Source organism: Ornithorhynchus anatinus, chromosome X2, assembly GCF_004115215.2.
Source record: "Ornithorhynchus anatinus isolate Pmale09 chromosome X2, mOrnAna1.pri.v4, whole genome shotgun sequence".
NCBI lineage: Eukaryota > Metazoa > Chordata > Mammalia > Monotremata > Ornithorhynchidae > Ornithorhynchus > Ornithorhynchus anatinus.
Genome location: NC_041750.1, coordinates 12,602,865 through 12,630,694, shown reverse-complemented (window position 1 = coordinate 12,630,694; position 27,830 = coordinate 12,602,865). Strand labels below are relative to the sequence as shown.

The 27,830-nt window shown below is 48.1% G+C and overlaps 1 protein-coding gene across 1 annotated transcript in view; it reads left to right on the top strand.

The window, feature by feature from the left end:
* Nucleotides 1-22,625, top strand: part of ATP8B3 (ATPase phospholipid transporting 8B3) — a 53,838-nt gene extending 31,213 nt beyond the window's left edge. The window contains exons 10-23 of the mRNA XM_029053358.1: nt 247-472; nt 9,803-9,991; nt 10,296-10,408; nt 10,976-11,140; nt 11,258-11,369; nt 14,283-14,358; nt 15,764-15,899; nt 16,702-17,014; nt 17,629-17,852; nt 18,986-19,069; nt 20,168-20,407; nt 20,816-20,954; nt 21,727-21,857; nt 22,265-22,625. Coding sequence (XP_028909191.1) covers nt 247-472; nt 9,803-9,991; nt 10,296-10,408; nt 10,976-11,140; nt 11,258-11,369; nt 14,283-14,358; nt 15,764-15,899; nt 16,702-17,014; nt 17,629-17,852; nt 18,986-19,069; nt 20,168-20,407; nt 20,816-20,954; nt 21,727-21,857; nt 22,265-22,504 — 2,388 coding nt within the window. The 3' untranslated portion in view covers nt 22,505-22,625. The remainder of the gene's footprint in view (nt 1-246; nt 473-9,802; nt 9,992-10,295; nt 10,409-10,975; nt 11,141-11,257; nt 11,370-14,282; nt 14,359-15,763; nt 15,900-16,701; nt 17,015-17,628; nt 17,853-18,985; nt 19,070-20,167; nt 20,408-20,815; nt 20,955-21,726; nt 21,858-22,264) is intronic.
* The last annotated feature ends 5,205 nt before the right edge of the window (nt 22,626-27,830 follow it).

Below are 27,830 nucleotides of genomic sequence, written 5' to 3'. Positions count from 1 at the left end.
CAAGAAGTCCTGGGTTTCACTTCAGGAACTAGAGATTAGTAGAATGAATACCTTCTTCATGCAACCTAAATGTGTTAACTGCATTTGTTAAAATGGGTGCCAATGTCCAGCTTGGGCATTTTAATGACCAACTTCCTTTGGCTGTCTAGATAACAGAGGCAGCCACTGTGAGAGAGGTCAGTACCTTCCTCCTCCAGATAGGGGTCAATAGCACTTGCAACAGTTGAATACTCCAGGGCTCTGTAGATTGTTTTCCCTCCTCCAGCCCCTCCACATGCCCTTGCCTTGTGCCATGGATGCTTCTTTTCCCAGCAGGAAGTCTCTTTCCAGTGGAATGAATATGCAGATGGGAAGCTGTTGTTTCAAGACCCCTCGCTCCTGGAAGCCATCCATCAAGATGCTGACACTGTGATGCGGGAATTCTGGAGGTTGCTGGCCCTTTGCCACACCGTCATGGTAGAGGAAAAGGACAGTGAGTGAAGGGGTTGGAACGGGGGAGAGTGGTGGCAGCTATGCTTTGACCAGGCCAGGTCCGTGACAGGTCCTAGTCTTAGAAACCTTTGGCAGATGGGGCCGGCACTTACATCTCCAAAATCACAGAGGTGGCAGAAAGGTGAACCAAGCTGCCAAGTTTTTACTTTGAGAGCTGCTCCTGACACAACTGGACCCTAAAACAGACTCTGAGAGAGTGAATGTAGCCTATATTTGGTGGTACTGGGTACTTCAAACCAGCTTTGGAGGCCCCTTTTGGTCTTTTTTTTTAGGATTGTGGTTTTAGGATTAGCATTTGAGCGGAGGATGGATAACTCGGAAGCAGATGGATTTGCTCCAGTGAGCAGAGCCTGATGTACCTAGCACTTAGAACAGTGCCTGCCATATAGTAAGTCATTATTCATGGGGACAGCCACCCACAGTGCCAATTCTTTGGGAGTAATGGGGGCCAATAATGGTACAGTTGCTCCCATCCTTGCTCAAACCCTTGTTTTGTGACTATACTTTCCATGTTTTTTGCCATCCTACCCCTTCCTTTGTGTTTGGGGCTGGACTCTCAGTTTCACTCATCCCCAGGTCGCCGATAAATCTTGAGCATCCAAGCAGGTTGAAAAATGTTGAGATTTTTCTGAGAGGGGCTAATACTACAGAAAACCTGCTTTCCACACCATTACTACTACTCTGCTACATTTTCCACTCCCTTTCTAACCAGAGTGGCAAAATGCAGCAGCTGCACAGAGAGAAAACACCAAATTCAGAGGTAGAAGGTGGAAGGGCTTAGTACAGTGCTCTGTACACAGTAAGTGCTCAATAAATATGATTAACTGACTGGAAAACCTCTTGGAGGAGATGTGCCTTCAGTAAGGCTTTGAAGGTGGTGAAGGTTATCTTCTGCCAGATATGAAGAGGGAGGACATAATAAGCCAGAGGCAGGAAGTGGGTGAGAGGTTGGCAGCAAGATAGACAAGATTGAGGTACAGTAAGTAGGTTAACATTAGAGTAGCGTAGTGTGCGAGTTGCACTATAGTAGGAAAGTAGCAGGGTAAAATAGGAGGGAGCAGAGTAATCGAGCACTTTAAAGCCAATGGTAAGGAGTTTCTGTTTGATGCAGAGGTGGGTGGGTGACAACTACTGGAGGTTTTTGAGGAGTGGGGAACCATGGACTGAATGGTTTTGTAGAAAAATGATCTGGGCAGCAGAGTGAAGTATGGACTGGATGGGGAAGAGACCGGAAGCATGGAGGTCAGCAAGGAGGCTGATGCCTTTTTCAAGGCAGCGTAAGATAAGTTCTATCTGGTTGGACCTAGGCCTTGTGCTACATGGAACTCTTAGTCTAAGCTGGAGGAAGAATGGGTATTGAATCAGTAGGCCTGGAAGACTACACAAGAGGCCATATCAAGGCAGTGAGCAGAGTAGGGCATTTATGTCCTTTTTTAGTCTTAAGGCTAACTCTGGGAGGGCAGTAGAGGATAAGTCGACATCAAGAGCCCCCTAAGATCCAGTTCTCTTTCCAGATGTTGACTCCCTAAGTAATTATGAGGATGACATGCTCCCTCTCTAGGCCTCAGTCTCCCCTGCTTTTAAAGGATCAGGAAGGAGAAGGTGAGAGCTCTGATCTCCTGCTTGGCATCTGCTTGCCAAGCAGCTCTGAACAAAGAATGGGACTGAGAGCAGGGGATGGTGATTAGGGCTGAGCTTCCTGCAGAAAGAGTGGATGTTGGAGTGGCTCAAGATGCAAGAACTGGCAGTCTGACAGGGACCTCCCCTAAACTGGCTGCTGCTGGGCACAGCAGCCTTTCAGCTGCCTAGGAACCGTGAACTCGGGTGATTGCAACACTCGCATCTCCAGTACTTCTAGTTCCATGCCCATGTCTGGCAGCCAGGACTTCTGAGTCTTCTTCCCGCCTGAATCTGCTGCCGATTTTTGATAGGACTTTGGTTGAGTCATCTGCCCCCTAGAGGCCTCAGTGTCCCCAGCTATAGATTTAAACCTGGGGGCTCACCCCTGCGTATTTCCCTCCATTCCCTCTCTCCTGCTATGGTTTACCTAAGGGCTGCTTGCTTTGTTTCTTGTTTCGGAGTGGTGCACCCTGTTGCTGTGAAATGAGGCCACCCCAGAAGAAGCTAGATTTAACTGGCACAAATAGTGAGCCCTGGTTTACCTCATCAGCCCAGAGATTTGCTGGTGCCTCTGTGAGTTAGCCATAACATAAAAATTGTGGTATTTGTTAAATGTTTACTATGAGCGAAACACTGTACTAAGGTCTGGGGTAGCTACAAGTTAATCAGATCAGACATAGACCCTGTCTCACATTGGGCTCACGGTCTAAGGGGAAGGGAGAACCTGAATTGAATCCCCATTGTACAGATGAGGAAACTGAGGCACAGAGCAATTAAGTGACGAAAAACTCTATGAAACTAGAGCATTAAGGCAGTCACACAGCAGGCAAGTGGCAGAGCCGGAATTAGAACCCACGTTCTCTGCCTCCCAGGCCTGGGCTCTTTCGACTAGGCCACATGTCTTCCTGAGAGTTAGGAGTAATAGTCTGGCTGTTCTTAATCAGTGGTATTTATTAAGTGCTTACTGTGTACAGAGCACTATACTAAGCATTTGGGAGAGTGCAATAAAATAGAGTTGATAGGCACGTTCCCTGCCCACGAGGAGTATCAAAGTGTTGGGAGGTTACAGACCCAAGTGCAGAGGCTATGCAGGAGGAAGAATAGGTGGAGGGATGAGAAGTTAGTCAGGGAAGGCTTCCTGAGGAGATATGGTTTTAATAGAGCTTTGAAGAGATGAAGAGTGGTGGCCTGTTGCCTGGAAGGGAGTTTCCAGCAGGAGGGAGAGCATGTGCAAGGGGTTGGAAGCAAGAAAGACAAGATTGAGCCACAGTAAGTAGGTTGATGTTAGAGAAATGAAGCATGTGGCCTGGGTGGTAGTGGGAGATGAGTAAAGTTAGGTAGGAGGGGGAGAGCTGGTTGAGTGTTGTGGGTGGGGAACATGTCTACCAACTCTGTTATACTGTATTCTCCCAAGCTCTTGGTATGGTGCTTTGCACAGAGTAAGTGCTCAATAAATGTGATTGGTTGATTTAAAGTCAATGGTGAGGCATTTCTGCTTGATACACAGATGGATGGGCAACCATTGGAGGTTTTTGAGACTGGGGAGGGTTTTTTTGTTTTGTTTTAGAAAAATGATCCTGGCAGAAGCATGAAGTATGGACTGGAGAGGAGAGGCTGGAGGCAGGGAGTTCAGTGAGGAGGCTGGTGCAGTACTAGAGGTGGGATATGATTAGTGCTTGGACAAGAGTGATAGGCGTTTGGATGGAGAGGAAGGGGTGGATTTTAGAGAAGTTGTGAAGGTGGAACTGAGCGTGTTTGGTGACTGACTATGCAGGTTGAAAGAAAGGTGAGTTGAGGATAAAGCCAAAGTTATGAGCCTGTGAGAGAGGAAGGATGGTGGTGTTGTCCATAATGTTGGGGAAGTCTCAGGGAGGACAGGGTTTAGCTGGGAAAATGAAGAGTTCTGTTTTTAGATACATTGAATTTGAGGTGTTGGTGGGACTTCCAGGTATCTTGAAGGCAGGAGGAAATGTGAGACTGCAGAGAGCAGACAAGTTGGGGCTGGAGAGGTAGATTTAAGGAGTCATCTGGGTAGAAATGCCTTGTTCCAAAGCAGAAAGCACTACAGCTGGGTCTGGGGGCAGTGTAAGGGTCAGGTCTGGAGAAGAGAGCCTTTATGTCCCCAGGCCAGAAATCTGTGAGTCCCATTCTCCTCAGCCCCTTTGGACACAATTCAAGAGCTGTACCTACTAAATACTCCTGAGCCTGTGGCAGGTCTGTATTCCTAAATCTTTCTAACCAGCCTCAACCTTAGCCCCACTTCCTGGTACTAATCCCCTCTGAAAGGCGGGTATACTGAATATGTTTTCTTTTGAGCAAGAGGGGGCTCTAAATCTATATCACTCACATTGCCATCCCTCAGCTCCTAATATTGAATCTGTGGCTGCCCCAGCCTCAACCCCATCTCTGAACAAATTTGACAGGCTTCTGTTTCTCAGTTCAGTTATTTTCAAGACTCCTTCACCCTGTTTTCCTGGTTATTCCAGGAAGCTGTGGTCTGGGCCCCAAAGAGCAGGATGTTCTAGGACAGATTGTTATTCACTTTGATAGGCCGGGCACCCGATGAGTTTTCTAAGAGGACCAAGTGATCCCAGAGGCAGCAGCTGAAACCTCCTCATGGGTGCATCCTGTGTGCCTGGAGTTGGCATCCCTTTTTTTAGGGATCATTAGCTTCCCTGGGGCTCTTCTGAGGCATAGAATTCCATTCAAGCCTTTCCTCTCCTCTTTCCTCAAAGGGCTGAAATCAGGCAGAGCACTATGGATACTGACCTGCCAAACAATGGCTCCAAAATACTACTGTGGTCACTTCAGGCTCAGAGCTCCTGAGATGGCAAGGTCTTTCATAGTCAGCTTCTGAAGGTGGAAATTAGTCTATTGTCCAACACCAAGTACTGTGGCACGCTCAGGAGCTTATAAAGAGCTTTGATGAAGTTAATGAGAATAATGGTGGTGATGAAGAAAGGTCAGCTCTTGGATTGGGAGAGCCTCTTGTTGGCCATGTAACTGCAAAGATGAAGGAGAAGCTGGGCCTGGGCCCTGACTACAAATGTTGACAAAGCAAGCATGGTCCTAGGCCGATGGAGTCCTTGTATGGTTCTGGGCTCCCAAGAGAAAAGAAGCTAGAAATGGCTCAGAGTGGGGAGCCCCATAGGTTTGGAAAATGGGAGGACGTGCTAAAAGAATGGAGTTGATTTAGCCCAGAGGAGGCTGAGGGACAACCAAATAAAAGCCTTCAGTGGTATTGAAGGTAGTGACCAGCAGCTCGCTGGTTCCACGAGTTCTGTATGAGAAATTCATTTAAGCTACAACAGGCAGGATTTAGGGGTGAAGAAAGAATTTCTTTTTGGATTGGGCTACCAAGGTCCCTTTTTCTAAAGATCTGCCTTTCCCCAGATAATTCCTTGAATTTTGGGAGCACTTTTATTTTCCAGTGCACTTTTATGATAGTTATAGCCTATTGGTTTTTACAACCAGGACTTAATTTATACTGGGGTGTTCTGGTTCTTATTCCTGGCACCTCTGGGCATAGTCCCAGCAAAATTGAGTCCTATCATTGACAATAATGATGTTGATTTTGGCACCCATTGAAAGTCATTACAGAATGAGCTGAAATGAGGTAATGGATGTGCAAATACTTTGGAAAAATAAAAGCATTATCCAAATTCAAATTATCATTACACATTTAAAATGTAAAATTGTATAACTGCTTGAGCTCTGCATCTCTTAGAAAATTAAACACTGTTCACAACATCCCTGGAAGATCAAGCTCTGTTTAACTAGGGAAAAATCTAAACTGAAGCCCTGAGAGGTTCAATACCTTGCCTGAGGTCACATAGCAGTTCAGTGGCAGAGCAGGGATGAGAATTCAGATTTCTTGACCTGTAGTCCATGCTGCCTCCCCACCCCCTACCAGCTGACTGAAGGATCAAATTCTTTGCCACCCCTATGCCTCAATATCTTATTAATAATAGCAATAGTAGTAATAATAATTATTATGATATTTGTTAAGAACTTACTATGTGCCAAGCACCGTACTAAGCACTGGAGTGGATACAAGCAGATTGGGTTGGACACAGTCCCTATCCTGCGTGGGGCTCACAGTCTCAATCCCCATTTTACAGATGAGGTAACTGAGGCCCTGAGAAGTGAAGTCACTTGCCCATGGTCACACAGCAGACAAGTGGCGGAACAGGGATTAGAACTTGCGACCTCTAACTCCCAAGCCCATGCTTGGGAGTCATGGTCCAGTTGTCATTTAAGTATGACGACTGCACAGAGCAGCTTACTGCCCCCAGGAGAACTTTTGGTTTGAAGTGGAGAGGAAACCCTATCCATCAGAGGCTCCAGACTAGAACTCTATCTAACCCTGGAGCATCAAGCTTGGATACCAGGCTATCAGGGAGTTGGTTTGAACACTCCCCAGGCAGAGGCATAGTCACAGGAGGAGATTCTGATCCTATCTCCCCTCTCATTTCAGATCGACAGACAGTAAAATAGCTTTCTGCCTTTCCCTACTGTTCTCCCTTGCAGGTCAGCAGGGACCCTGGAGATGAAGTTGTGGATGGGGGGTATGGACTCTACTCTATCCTAATCCTCCTCTGCCTCTTGGCTGGCTTTGACACTGTGGACCATTCCCTACTCCTGGAAACTGTACCCTACCTTAGATTTACCCACACAGTTCTCTCCTGGTTCTCTTTTTACTTCCTTCTCAGTCACTTTCACTGATTCTTCTTTGCCTCTTACCCTCTAACTGTGGGTGTCCCTCAAGGCTCCTTTCAGGGTTCTTTTCTCTTCTTGCTTTACAGTCACTTCCTGGGGAGCTCATCCACTCTCAGTGGCTTCTACCACCTCTTTGTAGATGACTCCCAAATCTACTTTGTTGCAAGCCTGACCTCTCGCCTCCACTGCAACCTCACATCTCCAACCTCACATTTCCTCTTGCTTCCAGGACATTGCCACATGGATGCCCCACTGGACCCTTCAACCCCTACATGTCCAAAGCTGAACTTCTCGTCTTCCCTCCGCCTTTCTCTCCCCCATCTAACTTTCCCGTCACATTTGACAACACCCCCACCCCCTCCCTCTTCCCAACCCTGAAGCTCATAACTTTGGCATTATCCCTGACTCCTCCCTCTCTTTCAAACCCCATATTTCAGTCTGTCACTAAATGCTGCCAGTTCTTCCCCCACAACACAACCAGGATCCACTCTGTACTCTCCATCCAAACAGCCAACAAGCTGGTCCGGGTGCTTGTCATATCCTGGCTTCTTCATGGGCCTCCTTACCTCCAATCTCTCCTTTCTCTAGTCCAGACTTCACTCCTTTGCCTGGCTCATTTTTCTAAAACATTATTCTGTACAAGCCTTCCCAGTTCCTCAATAACCCTTAATGGTTGCCCATTCTTCACCACATCAAGTTGAAACTCCAGACTATTGGCTTTAAGACATTCATTTCAGCTCTCTCCCTCTTACTTATCCATTCTCTTTCCCCACTGCACCCCTGCTCATACTCTTCCTTTCTCTCAAGCTCACCTATTCACTAGGCCTCATTCTTTTCTCTTCCAGCTCTCACCCTTTCTTATGTCCTTCCTCTTGCCTGGGATTCCCTCCCCCTTCATATCAAAGTCCTTCTGAAATCCCATCTACTACAGGAAACCTTCCTCAAATAATTTCTCTACCCCCACTAGTTTTACCCCGGCCCTCAGGTACTTGCAACCACCTGTAGCCCTTTCATAAGTATCCTATTACTTAAGCACTCATCTAAATATCCACTTTCCTTCATCCCCCTACCTGTAAATTATTTAAATGTCCATTTCTCCTGCTAGATTATAAGATCTCTGTTCTCCCCTTGCAGGGCAGCAGGGACCATGAAAATAAGGTTGTGGATGGGGCTTATGGACAGAGATTGTGTCTTCTAATTCTAGTGTACTCTTCCCAAATAATAATAATAATGATAATGATGGTATTTAAGTGCTTACTATGTGCCAAGCACTGTTCTAAACGCTGGTGTAGATAGAAGGTAATCAGGGTGTCCCACATGGGGCTCACAGTCTTAATCCCCATTTTACAGAGGAGGTAACTGAGGCACAGAGAAGTTAAGTGACTTGCCCAAAGTCACACAGCTGATAAGTGGCAGAGCCAGGATTATAACCCACAACCTTTGACTTCCAAGCCCATGCTCTTTCCACTAAGCTACACTGCTTCCTTGCTTAGTACAGTGCTCTGCATACACTGAACATTCAGTAAATACTATTGATTGCGGCTGGCAGGGAGGAAAAATAGCCTCTTAATTCCCAGAAGTGTACCAAACGTATGTGCACATGCACACACGTCCACACACAATTGGGCCCACAAGACATGGGGTAGTTATGGAAATTAAAAGGAAATTATAACTGAATGGTCAGCCTCAGGCTGGGGGTGTTCCTTTCCATTAATAGAAAAGAAAATTGACTTGGCTTTGCTTCCTGTGTGGGCAGGAGGCAGGAAGATGGGAGTTTAGCTCAGGGCTGACCATTTCTAGAGATAGGACCAGACAAACCAGGATAAGTGCCCTTTAGAAACATCTCAATTCAGGCAATTGCAAAGGAAGAAACTCTTGGAACACTGTCCATTGTAATTTGATTTAATGTAAATGGAAGTGATCTTGCCCAAATTTTCCATTGCATCAGAGCCATGAGGCAGAAGGAAACCCTTAAATTTTGGATCAGAATTCCTTTTGACCGATAATACCCCAGTAAATTTGATCTCTTCTTAGTAGCATAACCAACCCCAAGCCTAGACTTTGTGAGGAGTCCTGGATTGCTGCTTCTAACTCACCATTTCAGGACCCCGACTCAGGACCCCGAGTATCATACTTTCCTCCTTCTTCCCTTAATGGATTCGTATGAGGGGACTTGAGATAAAGATGGAATCTCTCATCAATAATGAAAGATAAATCTCAAACCTGATATTTTAGGATTGAGAACTTGTAGAAATAGGAATTGGTCGTAGTATAAGTGGATTGTGTAGCACTCTTTGTATTGCCTTGTTCTGCCAGTAGAATTTCCACTAGGGCACAGAATGCAAAAAAAAGTGAGTGGGCAGGATGACACATCAAGGAGGACATACAGAGGTTTGTTTTTTTTTAAAAAAAAACCCAAAACCAAAAAACCAACAAACATGTTTAGGACCCATATGAGGCTGAAGTGACCTCAGCATAGGGCCATAGTGCTATAACCCAGCAGGTGGTTGTCTTGGTAACCACTGTGGTCTTCACTGCTCATATTAGCCCGCTAATCTGAGGATTTCTACTGGGCCTGTCCTCTTCATGGAATGTCATAGATGGTTCTTCAGTTAGAAAACCTCATCACTGCTGGCTCAGCCTCCAGCAGGCATAACCCTACTTGCAGAGCTGAGATTAGAATCCAGGTCTCTTGATTCCCAGTATGTAACTTTTTTCACTTTTGTGGGGGGGCTTGGAGATGTGAGAAAACATGCATAACCACTTACAACACTGGGCTGTCACTATTAATCAGGGAATTTCCAGGGTTGGAGGATATGACAACTATATGGATTGGGCCATAGACTGGGAGGGACTTTGTGAGGTCATCTCTTTTATTCCATGCTTCCAGGACAGACCCTTCAGTGTCCTAGGGCTTGGGAATGGACTAATCAGGAACTGAACCCACTTTTCTTCCCCAACCACTTTCCAGGCCAGCTGATCTACCAGGCAGCTTCTCCTGATGAAGAGGCCTTGGTGACGGCCGCTCGGAATTTTGGCTATGTGTTTCTGTCACGGACCCAGGACACCATCACCACCAGTGAACTTGGGGTAAAGAGGACATACCAAGTGCTGGCCATGCTGGACTTCAACAGTGTCCGCAAGAGGATGTCTGTTCTCCGTAAGATGGATTCTCCACCTAGAATGGCTGTGGGGTAGGGACTTCTGGGTTCTATCCCCGAGCTCTGCCCCTGACATGGAGTAAGACACTTCCCCTTATCTAAATAGGAGAGAATCATGTGGCTCCTCCCAAATCCAACCAAATTCATTTCTCCAGTATTTTCTCCCCTGGCTACCCCCACCCCATGCTCTCCTCACCACATTCCCCCTACCCCCCCAACCCCTCTCTGGGACACAAACCCCATCTGGAGATGTTGAAAGTGACTTGAGGACAAACAAAGCCTCTGGGTGCTTGTTCTGTACAGTGAGGGACCCTGAGGGGACAATCCATCTCTACACCAAAGGGGCAGACACAGTCATCTTTGAGAGGCTGCAGGACGATGGCCCCATTGAAATTGCAACCGAAAAAGCCTTGGGTGTGAGTATCTGGGGCAGCGCCTGTGGGGGTGGGGCATCTGGTGGCTTTTGTACCATTCTTCTCCACCCTTTTCCCTCAATCTGCATGTTCCTCAGGTGACCTTTTTGGGATCCAAATGAACCCTCTCGCCCCCGAGGGGAACTAGGATGAGGCCTCTGCTTAGTAACTGCCTTATCTACAAACTTGCCTCTGGGTGGAGCCCTGGTGGCCAGTGCTTGTCATTCCCCCTCTCTCTTTCTGGTTTGTACCTCTCTGATACTGGGGTGTCTTTATGGCTCAGCTGGAGCTCATTGGCAGGTTCACAGTCCACCTCTAACTTAGAAATCAGCTGGCTTCTTGAGGGATGGGGCATCTCTGTCTTCTGAGTTTGGTTCTTGTGGTTGGGGATTGGGAGAAGATGGGTCAATGGAGAAGGGCAATCTAGTTCTCCTCTGGTCCTTCGAGGCTTTCATCCCAGCATCCCCAATGCCCCAGAGGCCTCCAAGGGTTTGAGAGGGCCCTTTGGAACAGTTGGTGGAGGCTGTGCCCACCCTCCCTGTCACCTCTCCACCTTCCCACCCCCCGCAGGCCTTTGCTGAGGAGACACTGAGGACCCTGTGCCTGGCCAGCAAAAAGGTGGAGGAGAAGGTGTATAAAGAGTGGAAAAAGCGGCATCATGCAGCCAGTGTCCTGCTGCAGAATCGGGCCCAGGAGCTAGACAAGGTGTATGAGGAGATTGAACAAGATCTCCAGGTATGTGAGCTGGGCAGGGAGGCTCAGCATCCTGGAGCTCCTGCCCAGCTAGGAATCAATCTGACAGTAGCAGAGGATCTTGGGGGGCAAACCACCCCTCTCTGCTTTGCTCTCCAGCTGTTGGGGGCCACTGCCATTGAGGACAAGCTACAGGAAGGGGTCCCTGACACTATCCATCTGCTCAAGAAAGGAAATATCAAAGTGTGGGTGCTGACGGGCGACAAACAAGGTGGGTCTGGGAGTCTTAGTTCCTAGCCTAAGCTGCCCAGCTTTACAAATCTGTCAATCATGCCGTGGCATTTATTGAGCACCTACTGGGGGCAAAGCACAGAATTTAGTGCTTGGGAGAACTTAACTTCTACAGTAGAAGCAAAAGACATGGTTTCTGTCCTTAAGAAACTTACAATCTAATGGAGGAGACAGACAGGTAGGTACAAATTGTTTACATATAATGGGAGAAGGAGGGAGAACAATGAAATAGCTGGTAGTAGCCAGGGTAGTAGAAAGTCAACAGCTGAATATTCATAAGTGCCAAGGATAGATATAAGTAGACAAATGTTAACGGTGGCTCTTGAGTTACTGGGACTTGAGGCCCTGGGAGTTCAATAAGGAAGGCCTCCTGGAGGAAGTAGGATTTTAGGAAGGCTTGGAAGATGGGAAGAGCTGCCTGGTTGCCTGCGGTATTGGTGGACTCATCTGTAGGAGGGTGTGGGAGAGTGGGGATCAAAGTACACTTAGAGAAAGTGAGCTTGGAAGGAATGGAGAGTGCAAGATGGGGGCTAGTGGGTAAAGAGAGCTGATATGTAGGATGGACAAAGTTGGTGGAGAACCTTGAGGCCAGTGGTAAATTTCTGCTTAATGTGGAGGGAAAATGGGTGGCCATTTGAGATTTTTGAGGAGTGAGGAGACGGGTTCTGAATGGTATTTTAGAAAGGTTATCCTGGATAGGCAGCCATCTCCACATCACATAGTAATTCCCTACCATCATCTTTAAGGCACTCTACCTCTTCCGTATCTTTGCTGATATCCTACTACAAGCCAACCCACACACTCCACTCCTCTAACGCCAACCTACTCTCTACCTCAATCTTGTCTGTCCTGTCACCAACCCCTTGGCCCAGTTCTCCCTCAGGCCTGTAACTCTAATCCCCCTCGTATGTGACAGTCCACCACTGTCCCTAAAATTGCATCTCCTTCAAGTGGCCTAAGTCTTTCATTTCCCCAATTGGCCCTCCCCATTGTGTCGATTATGAACTTGGCTATGGATCTCTTAAGCACTTTGGTACTCACTGCTGCCCAACTGCCCAATATTTGTGTAAATATTTTTATACAATTCTATTTCCCCTATCCCTAATCAATTTTAATATCTGTCTCCCCTAGAAGATCATAAGTTCCTGGTGGGCAGGGATTGCATCTACCAACTCTGTTGTATTTTCCCAAATTCTTAGTGCTCTGCACACAGTAAGCACTAAATAAACACCATTGGTAACAACATATAGTCAAAACTGAAGTGGGGAAAGTCTGGAGGCTGGAAGACCAACGAGGAGGCTGATAGAGGAGTCTGATTATGAGTTGAGAAGTTGAACTTGGGTATTGGCCATTCACGTGAAGAGAAAAGAGCATGTCTGGGAAATGTGGAGGAAGAACTGGCAGTATTTAGCAATCGATTGATTGTGAGCTAAAAGGCAGTGAGGAGTTAAGGATGACACCAAGGCTGTGGGCTTCTAAGCCAGGAATGATGGTCGTGAAGTCAATAGAAATGGCAAAGTTAAGTGGATGAGTTTGTTTAGGAAGGAAGATATGGTGTTTAGTTCTAGACCTGTTACATTTGAGGTGCCGGCAGGACATTCAAGTTAAGATGTCCTGGAGGCAAGAGGCAATATAGGATTATACTGCAGGAGGGAGGTTGGGGCTGGTGAAGTAGATTTGAGAGTCATCCACATAGAGGTGGTAACCGAAGCTACGCAAGTGGATGGACTCTCTGAGAGAGTGAGTCCTACCAAGAGCTAGGAGGGAACCAGGTATGTACCATGGAAAAAAAACAGGGCCTAGAGACTTGGGGTCACTATCATGTAAACTCCTTGTCATTAGAATGCAAACACTTGTGGGCAGGGAATGTCACTTGCTTGTTTTATAATTCCCAAACTCTTAGTATAATTCATTGTGCTCCTTGGGTGCTCAATAAGCAATAAGCAATAATAAACTATTATTTATTATTTATATATATATATATATATATATAAAGTTTATATATATAAACTATTATTACCACTCTTGGCTAACCTGCAGTATTCAACCCCAGCTAGGTCCTCCCTCTGGCCTCTGAGGATATTGTCTGGCCATGCCAACCAAAGAGCACAATGAGACTGTTGAGCATTTGTGGAAAAAAAGATGTGGGTTAAGCCAAACTTGTCTGGGGGCAAATGAACTCATTCTAAGGCTGGATCCATACCAGCAAATTATCCAACGCTTTTGAAAGGTGAAAGGAGTCGGGATCCAAGGCACAGAGAGAGCCAACTCCTTGCCTATGTCCTGCCTCCGGCCTGGATCGCCTTCCCTCCTCAAATCCAATAGACAATTACAATCAAAGCCTTACTGTGGGTGCATCTCCTCCGAGAGGCCTTCCCTGACTAACCCCCCACCCTTCTTCCACTCCCTTCTGTATTGCCCTGATTTGCTCCCTTTGTTCATCCTCCCAGTCCCATAGCACTGATGTACATATCTTTAATTTATTATATTAATGTCTGTCTCCCCACCTCTAGACTGTAAGCTCATTGTGGGCAGGGACAGTGTCCGTTTATTTAGTATAGTGCTCTTCATACAGTAAGTACTTAATAAATATGACTGACTGACTGACTGACTGACTGAATGAATCAATAGTAACAAATGTGAGTCCTCCTCTTGAGAAACAGCTAGGAAGGAGGAAAATGTAGAGGTGGGCGCAGGAGAGGAATGAGGAGGTGAGGGTGACCCTTGGGATAGTGCATGTATGATGATTGCTATCTTGCTAAGAGAATCCTTGGTGAAAGCTTCAGTGCTTAGTGATGCAAATTCCCCCTCAGGGATTGTTTGCCCCTGAGAATGGTCTTCAACCTGAAAAATTAGACAGCTATCCTGTTTTAAGGGGTTACGTGTTTTGCAGAGACGGCGGTGAACATTGGTTATGCATGTCGACTGCTGTCGGATGACATGGAGGTTCTGGAGGAGAAGGAGATCTGGTAAAGGAGGGTTCTGAGAGGGAGAAGTGTCTAGTTCGTGGCAGGGCTGGCTTTAGACTTTTGGCTGCCCTGGGTTTTGGAGGTGAGGATTTGCTGCCCTCTCCTGTTCTGTGATAGCAAACATTTGACATTTGAACTCTTAAACCTAGAGAGCTTCTCCAGGGGAAATCTCTTTGCTTGCCTTCCTCCACCGTCCAACTTCCTCCGAGGCTAACTTAGGTTGAATAGTTTCAAATTTTTAATGGCCACTGCCCCGGCCCCACATCTGAAGGCAGCCCTGGTTCAGGGGGATTTCAGAAAGATCTGAGAAATTCAATCTCCATTGAATCCTGGAGCAGGAGTGGTGAATAAATCAAATAAAAAATCTGGAAGGAATTTCAAGGCTTATTTGGTCCAATCCACTGCCAGTAAAAAGGAGAATGACTAAATCATCCTGCAGCACAGAGGGGAATATTTTTACACATCTGTGGGTGAAGTGGTGATTTCACAATCTCCTTGCCTATCCTGTTCCAAGGTTGAACACCCTGATAAATTCTTCTTTAATTCTCCTTAGCCTCTCTTGTTTTAATCCTCTAGACTGTAAACTCTCTGTGGCAAGAAACATGTCTACCAACTCTTTTGTATTGTACTCTCCCAAGCATTTAGCACATGCTCTGAATGCAGAGTAAGTGCTCAATAAATACCATAAACTGATTAATATCAGCCTATTTCTTCCTGCCCAGTCCTTGATGACATGGAGAGCAACTGGTCAGTGGCTTCCCCTTAGAAATGTTTCAGAGACTAAAAGACACAAAATCATCCTTCAGCCTTCTCTTCTGCAAGATAAACAATCTCAATTCCTTTACCCTTTCTTCACAGAATCCATTTTCCATCCCTTTTGTAATTTCAGTTGCCCTGTTTTGGACCTTCTCCAATTCTTCCAAGTCCCTTTTAAATGGGGATGACCCAAACTGGCACTCTAATATAGATCTGACTAGGTGTAGAGTTCTCATCCACCCTCACAATCCTTCATCCACAGTCAAGAGTTGCTGAGACTGCTTTTCCAAGAGGCCCATGTGCAACAAAGCTGCAGGAAGCCAGGAGGAATTTACCACTGTTTTATAGATGGAGAAACTGAGAACCAGAAAATCAATCAATGGTATTTATTGAGCACTAACTCTGTGCAGAGCACTGAACTAAGCATTTGGGAGAGTACAATACAATAGAGTTGGTAGACATGTTCCCTGCCTCCAAGGAGCTTACAGTCTGAAAAAAGTGAGAAGACCCACCCTAGGCCATGGCCATGTGGGTACTGAGCCAGGAATAGTATACACAAGTTCTTCCTCAGGCCATTGTTTACCTACCCCCATCTGCATCTGCGTTTACATCTGCAGTAGAGTGACCTGCCCTTTCTCCATACCTGCAGCGAGATGCTTGATGCCTACTGGGAGAGCAACAACAACCTTAGCAACAGCCAGGAGCCTCTGACCAGGGAAAAGTTCTGCCAACCAGGGCCCAGACGACACAACAAGATGGCCTTGGTGGTCACTGGAGATTTCCTGGTACATATCCCAGTAATCCCACTGCAAGAAGCTCCACTTGAGCTCTGATTAGCTGGGAGGACAGGTTGAATCCCCAGCCAGCACTCCTGTGAGGCTGTTTTGAAGTCACATCTGATCAGTGTCTTGCATACACAAGATTGTCTGTGGCTTGCAGGAAACAATGGACCCTAGAGCCCCATAGGGAGAATATACATGGGTAGAATCCTTTGCCCTAGAAATCATGACAGGCTTGATGCCTTTGAGTCAGAGAAGAAGGAAAGATGAGGTTGGGAATGCCCCCCTGGCACTCCAGCTCATCTTGAGGTGACATCAGATCAGAACCCCTACAGGGTTCCTCTGAAGAAGAACACTAGAGTCCTTGGTCAGGAAGGAAATTAGACAGGCAATATTTTCCAACCTCCTGCCACCTCCAGGCTACCCCTCACCTAAACCTTTTCAGAAAGGATGGCTCGGTGGGGAGCAGAGTTGGTGTGTGTGTGGGGGGAGGGGTTCTCTTCTGCCTTTAAAAGATCCCTGAACAGTCTGCTCACATCAAGGGTCAGGGATGGGAAACAGGGTAGGGGATGGTGAAGTTCCTGAACTGAAAATAGTCCAGGGGACCCTCATGCCCTGCTCCGAGAAAAGATAAAGGCAGAGCGGTGGGGTCAGGAAGTGATTCAGAGATGGCTCCTCATCCAGCCTTAGAGGCCAAGGTTTTTTCAGGGGATCCTCCTCCCCACAGGGATTGAGTATAAATAAGCTTGGGGCTGGGCTGAGGGTACATTAATCTCTGTTGGGCTCTCATGGATCCCTCCCCTTCTAGGACAGGATGCTGCTGCGTGCTGGGGAGGCGAAGGAAAAGAAGAAGAGGAGCCTGGGGCCTCTGAAAAGGCTACAAAAATGCTGGGCGGGGTGGGGATGGAAGCAAGAGCAGGAGCTGGGGCTCGGACTGGAAGACGATCCAGAGACCCTGCGGGAAAGAGCTTTTGTGGATCTGGCCACTCAGTGCCAGGCGGTGATCTGCTGCAGGGTGACCCCCAAACAGAAGGCCATGATTGTGCAGTTGGTCAAGAAGCACAAGCAAGCGATCACCCTGGCCATTGGGGATGGAGCCAATGATATTAACATGATCAAGAGTGAGCAGCCTCTACCAGCCAGTCAGCTAGGGGGCCCCAGCTGACAGGCCCAGCAGTGGTTGGACGATAGGGGGAAGGGTCCAGTGGTGCTAGCTATGCCTTAGAGAAGGTGCAGTGGTGGCCTTGGGGAAGGTGCCAACTGTATCTGCCCCAGGAAACAGAGAGAAAACTCTTCTGGCGCCCCTTTGTATTAGTCCCTTTTGGACTCTTGTATGTTTGTGCTTGGTGGGAGATGCTCAGCCAGCTGTGGACTGAAAATTTCCAAGCTCATTCTTGCTTGGGATACTGCCCCTGTGGAGATTACAGCCCAAGAGAGGAAATTCAATCTGTTTTGTCCTGAATCCAGCTGAGTGGTTGGAATACGGGTAAGGGGACTGGCACCTGGCTGCCCAGATATTCTCTCTGTTTGGCAGATGGAAAATTGAGGCTTGGGGAGAGACAGTTATCTGACTGCCATCCACCTGGGAGTCAGTTGGGAATAGGGCCTAGGAATCCTGGCTCCCAGGGAGCCTGCCTTTCCTAGGCTGACCTCTCCAGTCACGTCTGCCCCCACCCCCACCCAGGTTCCTTGTCCCTGCTCCTCATTCTGACTCTGCTCTATCACTTTTGTGCAGCGGCTGACATCGGGGTGGGGATCAGCGGGCAGGAGGGCATGCAGGCGGTGCAAAGCAGTGATTATGCTCTGGCCCAGTTCTCCTACCTGCAGCGGCTGCTCCTGGTTCACGGGCGCTGGTCCTATCTCCGCATCTGCAAGTTTCTCCGCTACTTCTTCTACAAAACCTTTGCCAGCATGATGGTGCAGATCTGGTTTGCCTTCTACAGTGGTTTCACTGCCCAGGTGTGCCCAACAGACCCTGGGATTGCCCTTCCCGCCCATGCTCCCTGATTTTTCCTAAGGACCCTTTCTCTCATGCTGCAACAAACCATAACTGAACTGTGTTTCAGAAAGGACACATTTTCTAGGAAATGTGCATGGTCCTCATTGGGTGCGAAAATGCCCAGAAGCATAGCCATAGTCCCTGCTCTTTCACCACTATCTCCAAATCCTGCCCCATTTCCCTACTATCCCTTAGCCCCTGCTCTTTTCCCAGTGCCCTCAGCCCCTACCCCATGTTCCTGTCCCTGCTCCTCTCCCCATTGTTTCCAACCCCTGGCTTTTCACATTCCAGGGATGCCCAGCCAGGTCTCGATCAAGCTGGCCTGGTTCGGCTCAGAAAACACACTAGTTGGGCTCCATCTCAGTACCCCCAAGTCCTGCAGCAGTGTATCCCCAGACTTTATTCAGAGGAAAAGGGAGTCCCCAGCTGGAGTCTGCTCCCGGTAAAATTCTGTTCTTACTCCTCTTCCTTCTGCTGCAAATGATCTCAGAAGGCATACTAGAGCGACGTATTAGTCCAAAATCGATGCCCAGTCTGACCAGGACTGAGCCTCGGGAATGTGGGACCCCTGTCTGATTGGGTCTCCAGTTTCACTTCTGGGGAGTGGAGTTGTAATTCATGGCTGGGCGTGTATCTGTAGTTACCTTGGTGGACTGCTGGGACTTGTAGCCAGCAGGTGCACAGTCAAGAGTTTAGGTCCACCTGTCCCTCCCAAGGATTAATAATAATCATGGTATTTGTTAAGAGCTCGTGATGTGCCAAGCACTATACTAAGTGCTGCGGTAGATACAAGTCATGTGGGGCTCACAATCTAAGTAAGAAGGAAAACAGGTATTGAATCCCCATTTTTCAGATGAGAGAACTGAGGCACAGAGAAGTTAAGAGACTTGCCCAAAGTCACGCAGCAGACAAGTGGTGGAGCCAGGATTAGAACCCAGATCCTCTGACCCCTAGGCCCATGCTGTTTCCACTAGGCCATGCTGACTCTTGACCCTCCTGAAGCCTTCACAACCTTAACTCTCCTGAAGTCCTCCCTTGGCCTTTACCCCTAAGATCATTCAGGAACTTTCTTTCTTGCTCTCTCCCTCTTTAGCCTCTATATGAAGCCTGGTTCCTGGCTCTATATAATGTCTTCTACACCGCCTACCCTGTGCTGTCTATGGGGCTTCTGGAGAAGGTGCGTAATTCTCCTAGGATATAAAAGATTAGTGCTTCCTCCCACCCCATCGCCACCCCCCTACCCCCGGGTTTCTCTTTGAAAGGCTGGTAGGAAGGGGCTTGCCTTTGGGTAGAACTGGGGAGCCTCCAACAGGGCAGGAGGAATCCTGGCTTGATCACAAATCATCTCTGTGAAGTCAAGTGTTCAAGGATTGACAAATCAGGATATCACATGCATTGGCTTTTGATCGTGAAAAGTCACTTATTGTGCCATAGACCTCTCACTCTTCCTCACCCTAATCTAAACCCTAACCCTAACCCTTACCTTAGCCTTATTCCTAACCCTGAGTCTTAACTTAGTCCTAACCCTTACCCTTAGTCCTAGTTATAACCCTAACATATCCCCAGCCATTAGCCATCTCCCTAACCCTAACTTTTACCATTTTCCTATTAACTTTTAACTCAAACCCTAACTCTTATCTAGATCTTCCCCTTTCCCTTAAAGGATTCATTTAACAGCTTTCTGTATTCTATTTCTGATCACTTTGGGTAGGTGTTGAGTCGGCACTTCAATCTCAATGTGCTACTAGGGCTACACGGGGGCCGGGGGAGAGGCGGGTTAGAAGAAGAGAGAGGTCTTAGGGTCTTTAATGCTTTAATGGATCTATTGGAGAGAGATCCCCACTCTGTCTGGAGGTTCTCGTGGTCCCTGAATTGGGTAGGCCTCACCAATCTTGAGCCCCTGCTGACTAGTGCTTAATTTGCTCTGGGAGAGGTGCTGAAATACCTGCACTTCACCCACTCTCTGACCCCAGTGAATTGATTTCTAACTGCCAGGGGGTCAAGAGGTTGGAGATGGCACAGGAGAGGGAGGGGAACTGAAGTATTCTGGATAAAACTGAGTTGTTGATAGTATGAGATAGGCCCTTGTAATGACTACGAGAAAGGCTAGCTTTATTCCCTTGTGGGAGCAACTTACACCTTAGAGGTCTCAGGTGGGCACCCCACAAGCCCTAGAACAAACTAATCCCTGCTCTACTGACCCTTCTACTCTGTCCCCTTTGAGGATGGAGATGACTCACCTCCATTCTGTGTCTCTTCTTTTCTCCTGCCCTAGGACATGAGTGCCCCAAAATGCCTGGAGTTCCCTGAACAGTATTGTGTGGGTCAAAAAGATCAACTCTTTAACTACTGGGTCTTCTTCGTGGCCCTGGTCCATGGAACAGCCACATCCCTGGTAAACTTCTATGTGACCCTATGGGCCTTTGAAGACATGGCCGGACTTGGGGGCATCTGTGATTACCAATCCTTTGCAGTCACTGTGGCGACATCAGCTCTGCTCTCAGTCATAGTTGAGGTAACCATGGAACAAAAGGGGCTGAGATAAATGGAATAGAGTGGGGAGTGGGTGTCATCTTTGAGCCTAAGGGATTCCCTACCCAATTCAGGCGACAGAGGCACCCCCCTGCCTCTGGCTACAACTCTGCCTCCCTAACCCTTCCCTCCCCCTCTCTTGTATGCCCAGCTCTAGTGCTACCTTAATGATTTTGCGGGTACCTCCAATCAATTAACCAATCAATGGTATTTATTGAGTGCTTACTGTGTGAGAACACTGTACTAAAAGGGGAAAAGAATCAGCATCTAGAATGCTGATGTGATGTCCTTATGCCACATTTCCCCTATGACCAACTAAGCAGGAGGTCCTGGGCTGTCCTCCTCATGCAAAGGGTTAACCAGACGTTTCTGATGCTTCCTTTCTGACCAGATCATGATGGATATCAAGTTCTGGACATTGTTGTCTGCCCTAGCCATCACAGTCAGCCTGTTGCTGTTCAGCCTCCTTTCCTATGTCACCCAGAACTTCCGTGCTTACAGGGCGGCACCTTCTATCTTCCGGTTTCCATGTAAGAGTCACCGCCCATCCCCACCAGACCCTGGAAGTACCTGCTCGTTCCAGCTTAGAAAGTGCTAATCTCCCAGTTGCCCAGATAGGTCAGGGGTCAGTGCCAGGCCTCTCCATCTGTTTCTCTTTGGGTTCAGTTGGGGGCTGCTGGGGACCAAAGGCGAGGTGGAAACTTGGATGCAGGCTCTAGGAGAATGAGGTTTGGTTGACGTTTCATAGGAGCAAGCATCGGGGTGGTGGTGTGATCCAAAGCTCATGGAGACCAGATTTTATATGGGTTAAGGATTGTCTGTCTTCAGGGTAGCCCTGGAGGAAGTTAAGTTGGATGTTGAAACCAGGGACTTTGAAGCTTTCCAAAATCATAGGTCAGTGATCTGATTTAGCTGCACTTGGATCCCTACAGACTGCACCCACCTCTCTCCTTCGTTCCTTGCTGTCTCCCAAACCTCTTTATCTCAGTATTCATATACTCATCGAGTATATATGGCATAGATTCTCATGGAACTCTGAAAGCTTCCAGAGGCTCTTCTGAAGATCTCTGCATGGGATCAGATTTCTTTGTGGTGGTGGTGGAGCCAGCTGGTTGGTATACTTATTGTACTTGTTTGACTTGATTCAAAGAACCTTGTCTTAGCCCTTTTCTGCAACTTCGGGGAGGACTTTCCAACTTCCCCTAGTTGGGGTGGCTAGGAGGAGGTGAAGGAGGAAAGGACAGGACTTTCCAGGAGGTCTAGTTCTCCCTGGAGAGACCTTGGGCTTGGCTTTCTCCCCAGTTGCTAATCAAAATGCATTGACGGATCCCTACATCCTGCTGGTGGTGCTGCTGACTGTGGCAGTGAACACCATCCCTTCGCTGACCATCCGCCTGCTCAGTCAAATCATCGCCACCAAGAGCATCCATGATGTGAGTGCCCGCTAAGCAGGTTAAAGCATGACTCTGAGAGAGATGGGTGGTGTCATTCCAGAGAGGGCCCTCAGGATGTGGGAAACGGGACTGAGGGTTGAGGGTGGGTAGAGATGGTTCGGCCATGTGGGGGAGAGGGGAGGTAGTGGGACTTTAGTCCCTAAAAAAGTCAGGGGGAATTCCAGCTCTTGCCCCCCTATAAGGCACTGGACTTCCATCCCTGCTAGAATGTGGGGCAGAGGTTGGGGAAGGGGGAATAGGAGATTTAAGAGGCAGGATTAGATTACCCAGAGTCTCAGTAGGGTACTGGGGACAACTGCTTGCCTTTTCCACCCCTGAGTTGAGCAGGAGAGATATTAAGGTGTCACTTTCTTCCTCCTCACTTCCCGCTCCCCGCTCACTTGCAGAAACCCCAGTACTGGAAAACACAGAAGGAGACCAATAATGTGGAGCTCAGGTCCCACTTCTGTCGGAACTCACTGCTGCGGCGCTCCAGCTATGCTTTTTCCCACAAAGAAGGCTATGCGGACCTCATCGCCCGAGGTGCCAGCCTGCGTAAGAAGGCTCCAGCTGCTTCCCAGAGCCCAGACAACAGCCATCTCCCCACAACAACTGAAGGGCAATCTCCCCAGCCTGAGATGAAATGATAATGCCAAAGATCTTTCTCTACAAAATTAGCCAACATTCATTTTGATCCTCTTTTTCTATATGACCTTCCCGGCTGCCCAATTCCTTTAAAAGATACGTTTCCTTAGTATTGGAATGACACATGGAAATACTGGCTGGGTGGTGTAGAGCAACAGTGGCCTCCTGTGGCCAAGTGCGTGTTTGACAAGGATACTTGCCTCTTTTCCCTGAAAAGACCTATGGATGAGGTTTGTGGCCTAGGACTGATTGTTGCCTAAGCAGGGGAGGTGAAACAGGGGGTTGGGGAGAAAGCAGCGCTGGCTGACATCCTCTGAGGCACATTTCTAGCCACTCCAGTGATTGCCCTGCTCCTCTACCAGAGAGTTTGTGTGTGTGTGTTGGTGGATGGGTAGGACATGGTGGTGACCCCTGGAGCCTGCTACACTTTCCAGTAGGGTGCTCAGAAGCTCAAAAGTGGCAGCTGTTGCTGTTCCAGCCTGTAGCCTCAGAAGGCTATAGCCTGTCAAACACTTTGTGGCTCTTCCTGCTACCACCTCAGAGAAATCATGGGTCCTTTCTTGTCTCTCCAGAGTCTGAAACATTTGGGTGACTTGTTCTTCCCTTGCTACAGGGTAGGGGAGACCTTCTAGATCAGCCCCGACTGACTTCCCTGGTCCGGAGAAGACTGGGGATGAGGCTTTGCCCTTCTCCCCCTGGCTGGTGCATTCTGATCCAAAGCAGATCAAATGGTCCCAGTGGGTTGCTGCTGTGGAACTTTTCCTAGCTGTTCTTAGGAGTTGACTCTATGAGGTCCAAGTTATCAGGGCATAAAGGCAAGCTACACAGGGTGGGGCGGGAAATCAACCCAGCAGGAATACCAACCAATAAGACACTGTTCCTTGCTAGGAAAAGCTACAGGTTTATAGAGTAGTGACTGGGAGATTCTACACATCCCCATTAATGACACAGTACTGCCCACCTGGAATCGGAATCCAAACCCAGGGATGTTTCCTTAGCTAGTGACTTTGTGTTCCTAATGCAGTGCTATATGCAGGCAGGCAGGGCCAGACTAATAATAATAATAATAATAATGTTGGTATTTGTTAAGCGCTTACTATGTGCAGAGCACTGTTCTAAGCGCTGGGGGAAACATGGAGGAATCAGGTTGTCCCACATGGGGCTCACAATCTTAATCCCCATTTTACAGATGAGGTAACTGAGGCCCAGAGAAGTTAAGTGACTTGCCCACAGTCACACAGCTGACAAGTGGCAGAGCTGGGATTTGAACTCATGACCTCTGACTCCAAAGCCCATGCTCTTTCCACTGAGCCACGCTGCTTCTCTAGCAGCAGTGGACTACCTCCACTGAGGCCAGGCAAATTTTTAGGATTCTTTCAAATGAATTTATTAAGCACTTACTGTGTGCAGAGCACTGTACTAAGTGCTTAAGGATGCCAGGGTCTTGGGATGAGCTTCTAAGAGTGGAGCTTCATGGGACTGGGGCCATCACAAGAGGACAGGGTTAGGGGCAGACTAGAGGGACCGCAGTTCCCTACCTCCATCTGAGAAGTGCAAAGAGAGTGCTTAATTCCGCAGGCCTCCAGGCAAATGCCAGAGTGCCCTCTGAAGCAATCCAGCCCAGCAGATGAAAGTGTATCTAAAAGGAGAAGACTTTTCGAGGGGTTTGGAGATATGCTTCCAGGGTGTTTTCTTTTAGGGCCTGGGACTGTAGGCCTGTGATCCTTTCCCTCTTTTTCCCTTCAGCCACCTCACCCTTAAAGGGGCCTATCTACCAATCATGTCAACTTTTCCCACCTTGGCTATGGCCCCCAGGACTTATTTTAGACTCTGGGTCCAGATGGAGAAGTCAGTGAATTGAAAAGAAAATCAGAGCCAAGCCACCTTGTCCTCAGAGGTAGCTTTGCACTAAACATCTTCACATTGGCTTAGCAGAAGATCGGCCCCTCACTTCCACTCTCACCATCCAGTCCCCAGTTCATGCTGCTGCCATCTCCCTTGGCTCTGTTAACAAATTCTTCCTCATATGACTGCCCTTTTGGCTAGAGCAGACTTAGCCCTTCTGAGTGTGTGTGGCTGGAGTGGCCCTCTGGTGCCACGTGCCTGCCTTGATACCCTGGAAGCCAGGAGTTTGGGGATCAGCTGACAGACACACACAAAGGTGAATGACTAGAAAATAATTTATTGAAGAAACAGAAACAGCCAAAACAACACAGCAATGAACAGTAAAAGATGAATCAATCAAGATAGGTCATATGGATTTTAAGCCTGTCAGCAAGGGGCTGCTGGCAAGGCCTGCCCATTGCCTCCCAGTTAGAACCTGTTTAGTCTGGGGTCAAGCCAGGCTCTGGCCATATTCCTCCCACCTCTCTCTCATCCTCAGAAAATAATATTAAATGATAGAATCCCAGCCACAGAAACCCATGGGGCCATCTCCCAGAGGGAGATGACTGGCAAATCCATTACCCTTTGAGATAATGTAATAGACCCTGGCAGGTGCAAGACACTGTCCCCATCCTTCCTTGATTTGTAGAAAAGCCATGGGGTGTGAGGGAGAGGGATGGGGAGAATGGGGTTTGGAGGGAGGGGATTTGAAGTTGGTCTATTGCTGTATGAAAAGTTCTCTACATGGCGGAGGTCCTGGGAGAATTAGGGTTAGGGGGGCTATCCCCACCCCTAGGCAAGGATGCCCCTCCTCTGCCCCAAACCCTGCCTATGGGAAAAGCTCAAGAAGAAAGGCAACTCTATGGTGGCCGGTTTCTGATCCAACTCTTGCTTTAGCTGGAGTCTGTTGGGAAAGAGATCCAAGAGCTGTCCTCTCCACTGTGCCCCCTATCTGGGACTGCCTCCCACCCCTATCTTGACATTCCCAAGGCAAGCTGATAGAAAAAATGCCACTCCTTCCTGGTAATTCAGTTCATTCTCTGCTTGGTAGTGGGCTCTGAGATAAGGGATTCCCCTTGAAGAGATATGAGGAGTCGACTTGGTTAGGGGGAAGGATGAGAGGACAGAGGAAAAGGAGTTGGTCACTTCATTGTGGTGGGAAAGTGTCAGAGGACCATTTTTCCATGCCCCCACCCCCTGGTTCTGTGGAGGGAAAGTGGCACAAGAAAATATCCTTTTGGCATCCAGGCTTTAGTGCTTGAGAGTTATGGGGGAAGGATCCTATTAAGCTATTGGAGAATAGGAAAGGATGGAAGGAAGGATCAGATTGCTCTGAGCTGACCCTTGATTCTACTCTAGAGGATGCTACCCCAGACAACCCCCACCCCCTCCAATGAAGGAGAAGGACAACCTAGTTTCTTTCTCAAGATTTCTTTGTGACTGACTCACTTGGGCACAGAAAATAAAGCTCTTTTTGTTCAGGCATGTTCGAGAGAGTAAATGAAACAGAATCCTGGCCCTCCCCTGCCACCACTCCCCTAAGGAGCTCAGAGACCTTAGCCAGTGTGTGGTGAAGGGCCCGGCTCCGATCTGGCACCTCGGAAGGGGAGAGCTGACAAGACTGCTCTCCAGAGAAACTGACATGGAAAGGGAAAGCCTTTTGCTGAATGGTAACACCTCTGGGAAGGAAGCTCAGGTTCCAGCCACCTTCTCTCTTGGGGGCTATTCAAATATGAATGAGGAGTCAGAAAACAGAACTCCCAGTTTTCCTTGAAATTCCAATCAGTCCCTCTTCCTCTGACCTACACAGAGTCAGCTGTCTCTCTACCTTCCCCTTCTGGTAGGGGACAAAGGAAACCTCTCAGCTGCTTCTCTGAGCACCTGGTGTGAGGGACCCTTCTCACTCTGAACCAGGGAACACCCCTTACCTCATAGCCAAGGAGACTCCCTAGGGCTCCGTTCTCCTATGCTCCCCTCTCGGGGAGACGATGAGAAAGCTAACTCCTCTCTAAAACCGGAATCTTCTGTCTCCTCTCTCCTGCCTCATTCTGCCTTCTCTGATTCAGATCCTATAGCCTTGGCTCAGGAGACAGATGATCCAGACTCCAAGCCATCAGATTCCTCCCCTCACCTCCATCTGTCCTCTAGGATGGTTGTGGAGACAATGGCACAACCTAGAGGGGCAGGGGATGTGTAAAGAAGGGGGAGAGGGCAATTCAATGTCCAGAAGAAAGGAGCTTTGTGGCAGCAATGGGGGATGGAGAGGGGTCTATACAAAGCCAAGGGCCAAATTTAAAGGGTCAGGTATGACTTTTTCAATCATTCAGGCAGGTGAGGAATTGAACAATTTCCCTCTTTGCCCTAGGAGATGCCTATCAGTGCCCTAGGTGATGCCAGTGCCATACTGGGCATTGTCTGTTCCTCCACACATGCGAACAAGTTCTAATCCTCTCTGCTGTTCTAGGTGTACCCATTGGTCACGAGGTTGGTGACCTGGAATTGGGAGGCCCCAGAGGTCTTGGTCAGGGCCCATCATTCTGATCTCATCTGGTGCCCAGCTTCCCTATAGTCTCTTGCCTTTTGAATGTTGGGAGTGGAATGCCAGGCTCTTCCCAGGAGTGCCTTCTTCTAGCTGAGCCCAAAACATCTCAGAACAGATCTTCCTACAGCTAGAAACTAGACATTTCCCCGTGAACAGCTCCCCATTAAATAATGCCTTGGAGGACTCCTTTCTCTTCCTACTGAACCATCTTCCACAAATCCCTGGTCTTTTCTTCTCTTCCTTCCACAGTTCCCAGTGCTCTTCAGGGACAGCCCTAGTTTAGAGAATTGCCTCTGGGACAAAACACTAGGATTGTCATTATTGATATGAAAAATCTTTGGTATAGTGGAAGGTTGTTCCTCAAGACCCTTGGGGAACTGTGGGAAGGGTAGGCAAGAGAGACCAGGGACTAGGTTATGGGGCATGGAAAACTCTTCCCTCCATAAATGCTCTCTTCTCAAGATTCCCCCCATTATATTTGTGTAGTGAACTAACCCCTTGGCTCCTATCAGAAGAGGCCATACTGAGGTTTGGTTTTGGGTGAGGAGGCCCTGTCCTGTCCACCCTCAGTATGGCCTAGTGCCTTCATGAGTCCCACTGTCTCCATATCCTTGTAATCCTCAGATTCATGATTGGGAAGGCTGACTGTGCTGAGGTAGATGAGCCATGCTGTCCAGAGACTCTCTTTCTTGCATTTCCTCTGCCCTCTGCTGCCCTTGGAGGTGGGGAATCTCTATCCTTGGAATGGATTAATTTTGCTCCTAATGAGAGTCTCCTGCTAGGTGCAAGAATAGAATAAAGGGGCTTTGGAATTTCCAGTAGGAGGTTCAAGGAGCCAAGAGGCAAGGAAAGGGCCAATGACAGACGGGGAGTTGGCAGGAGGGAAGTGTGGGGAGTAGTTG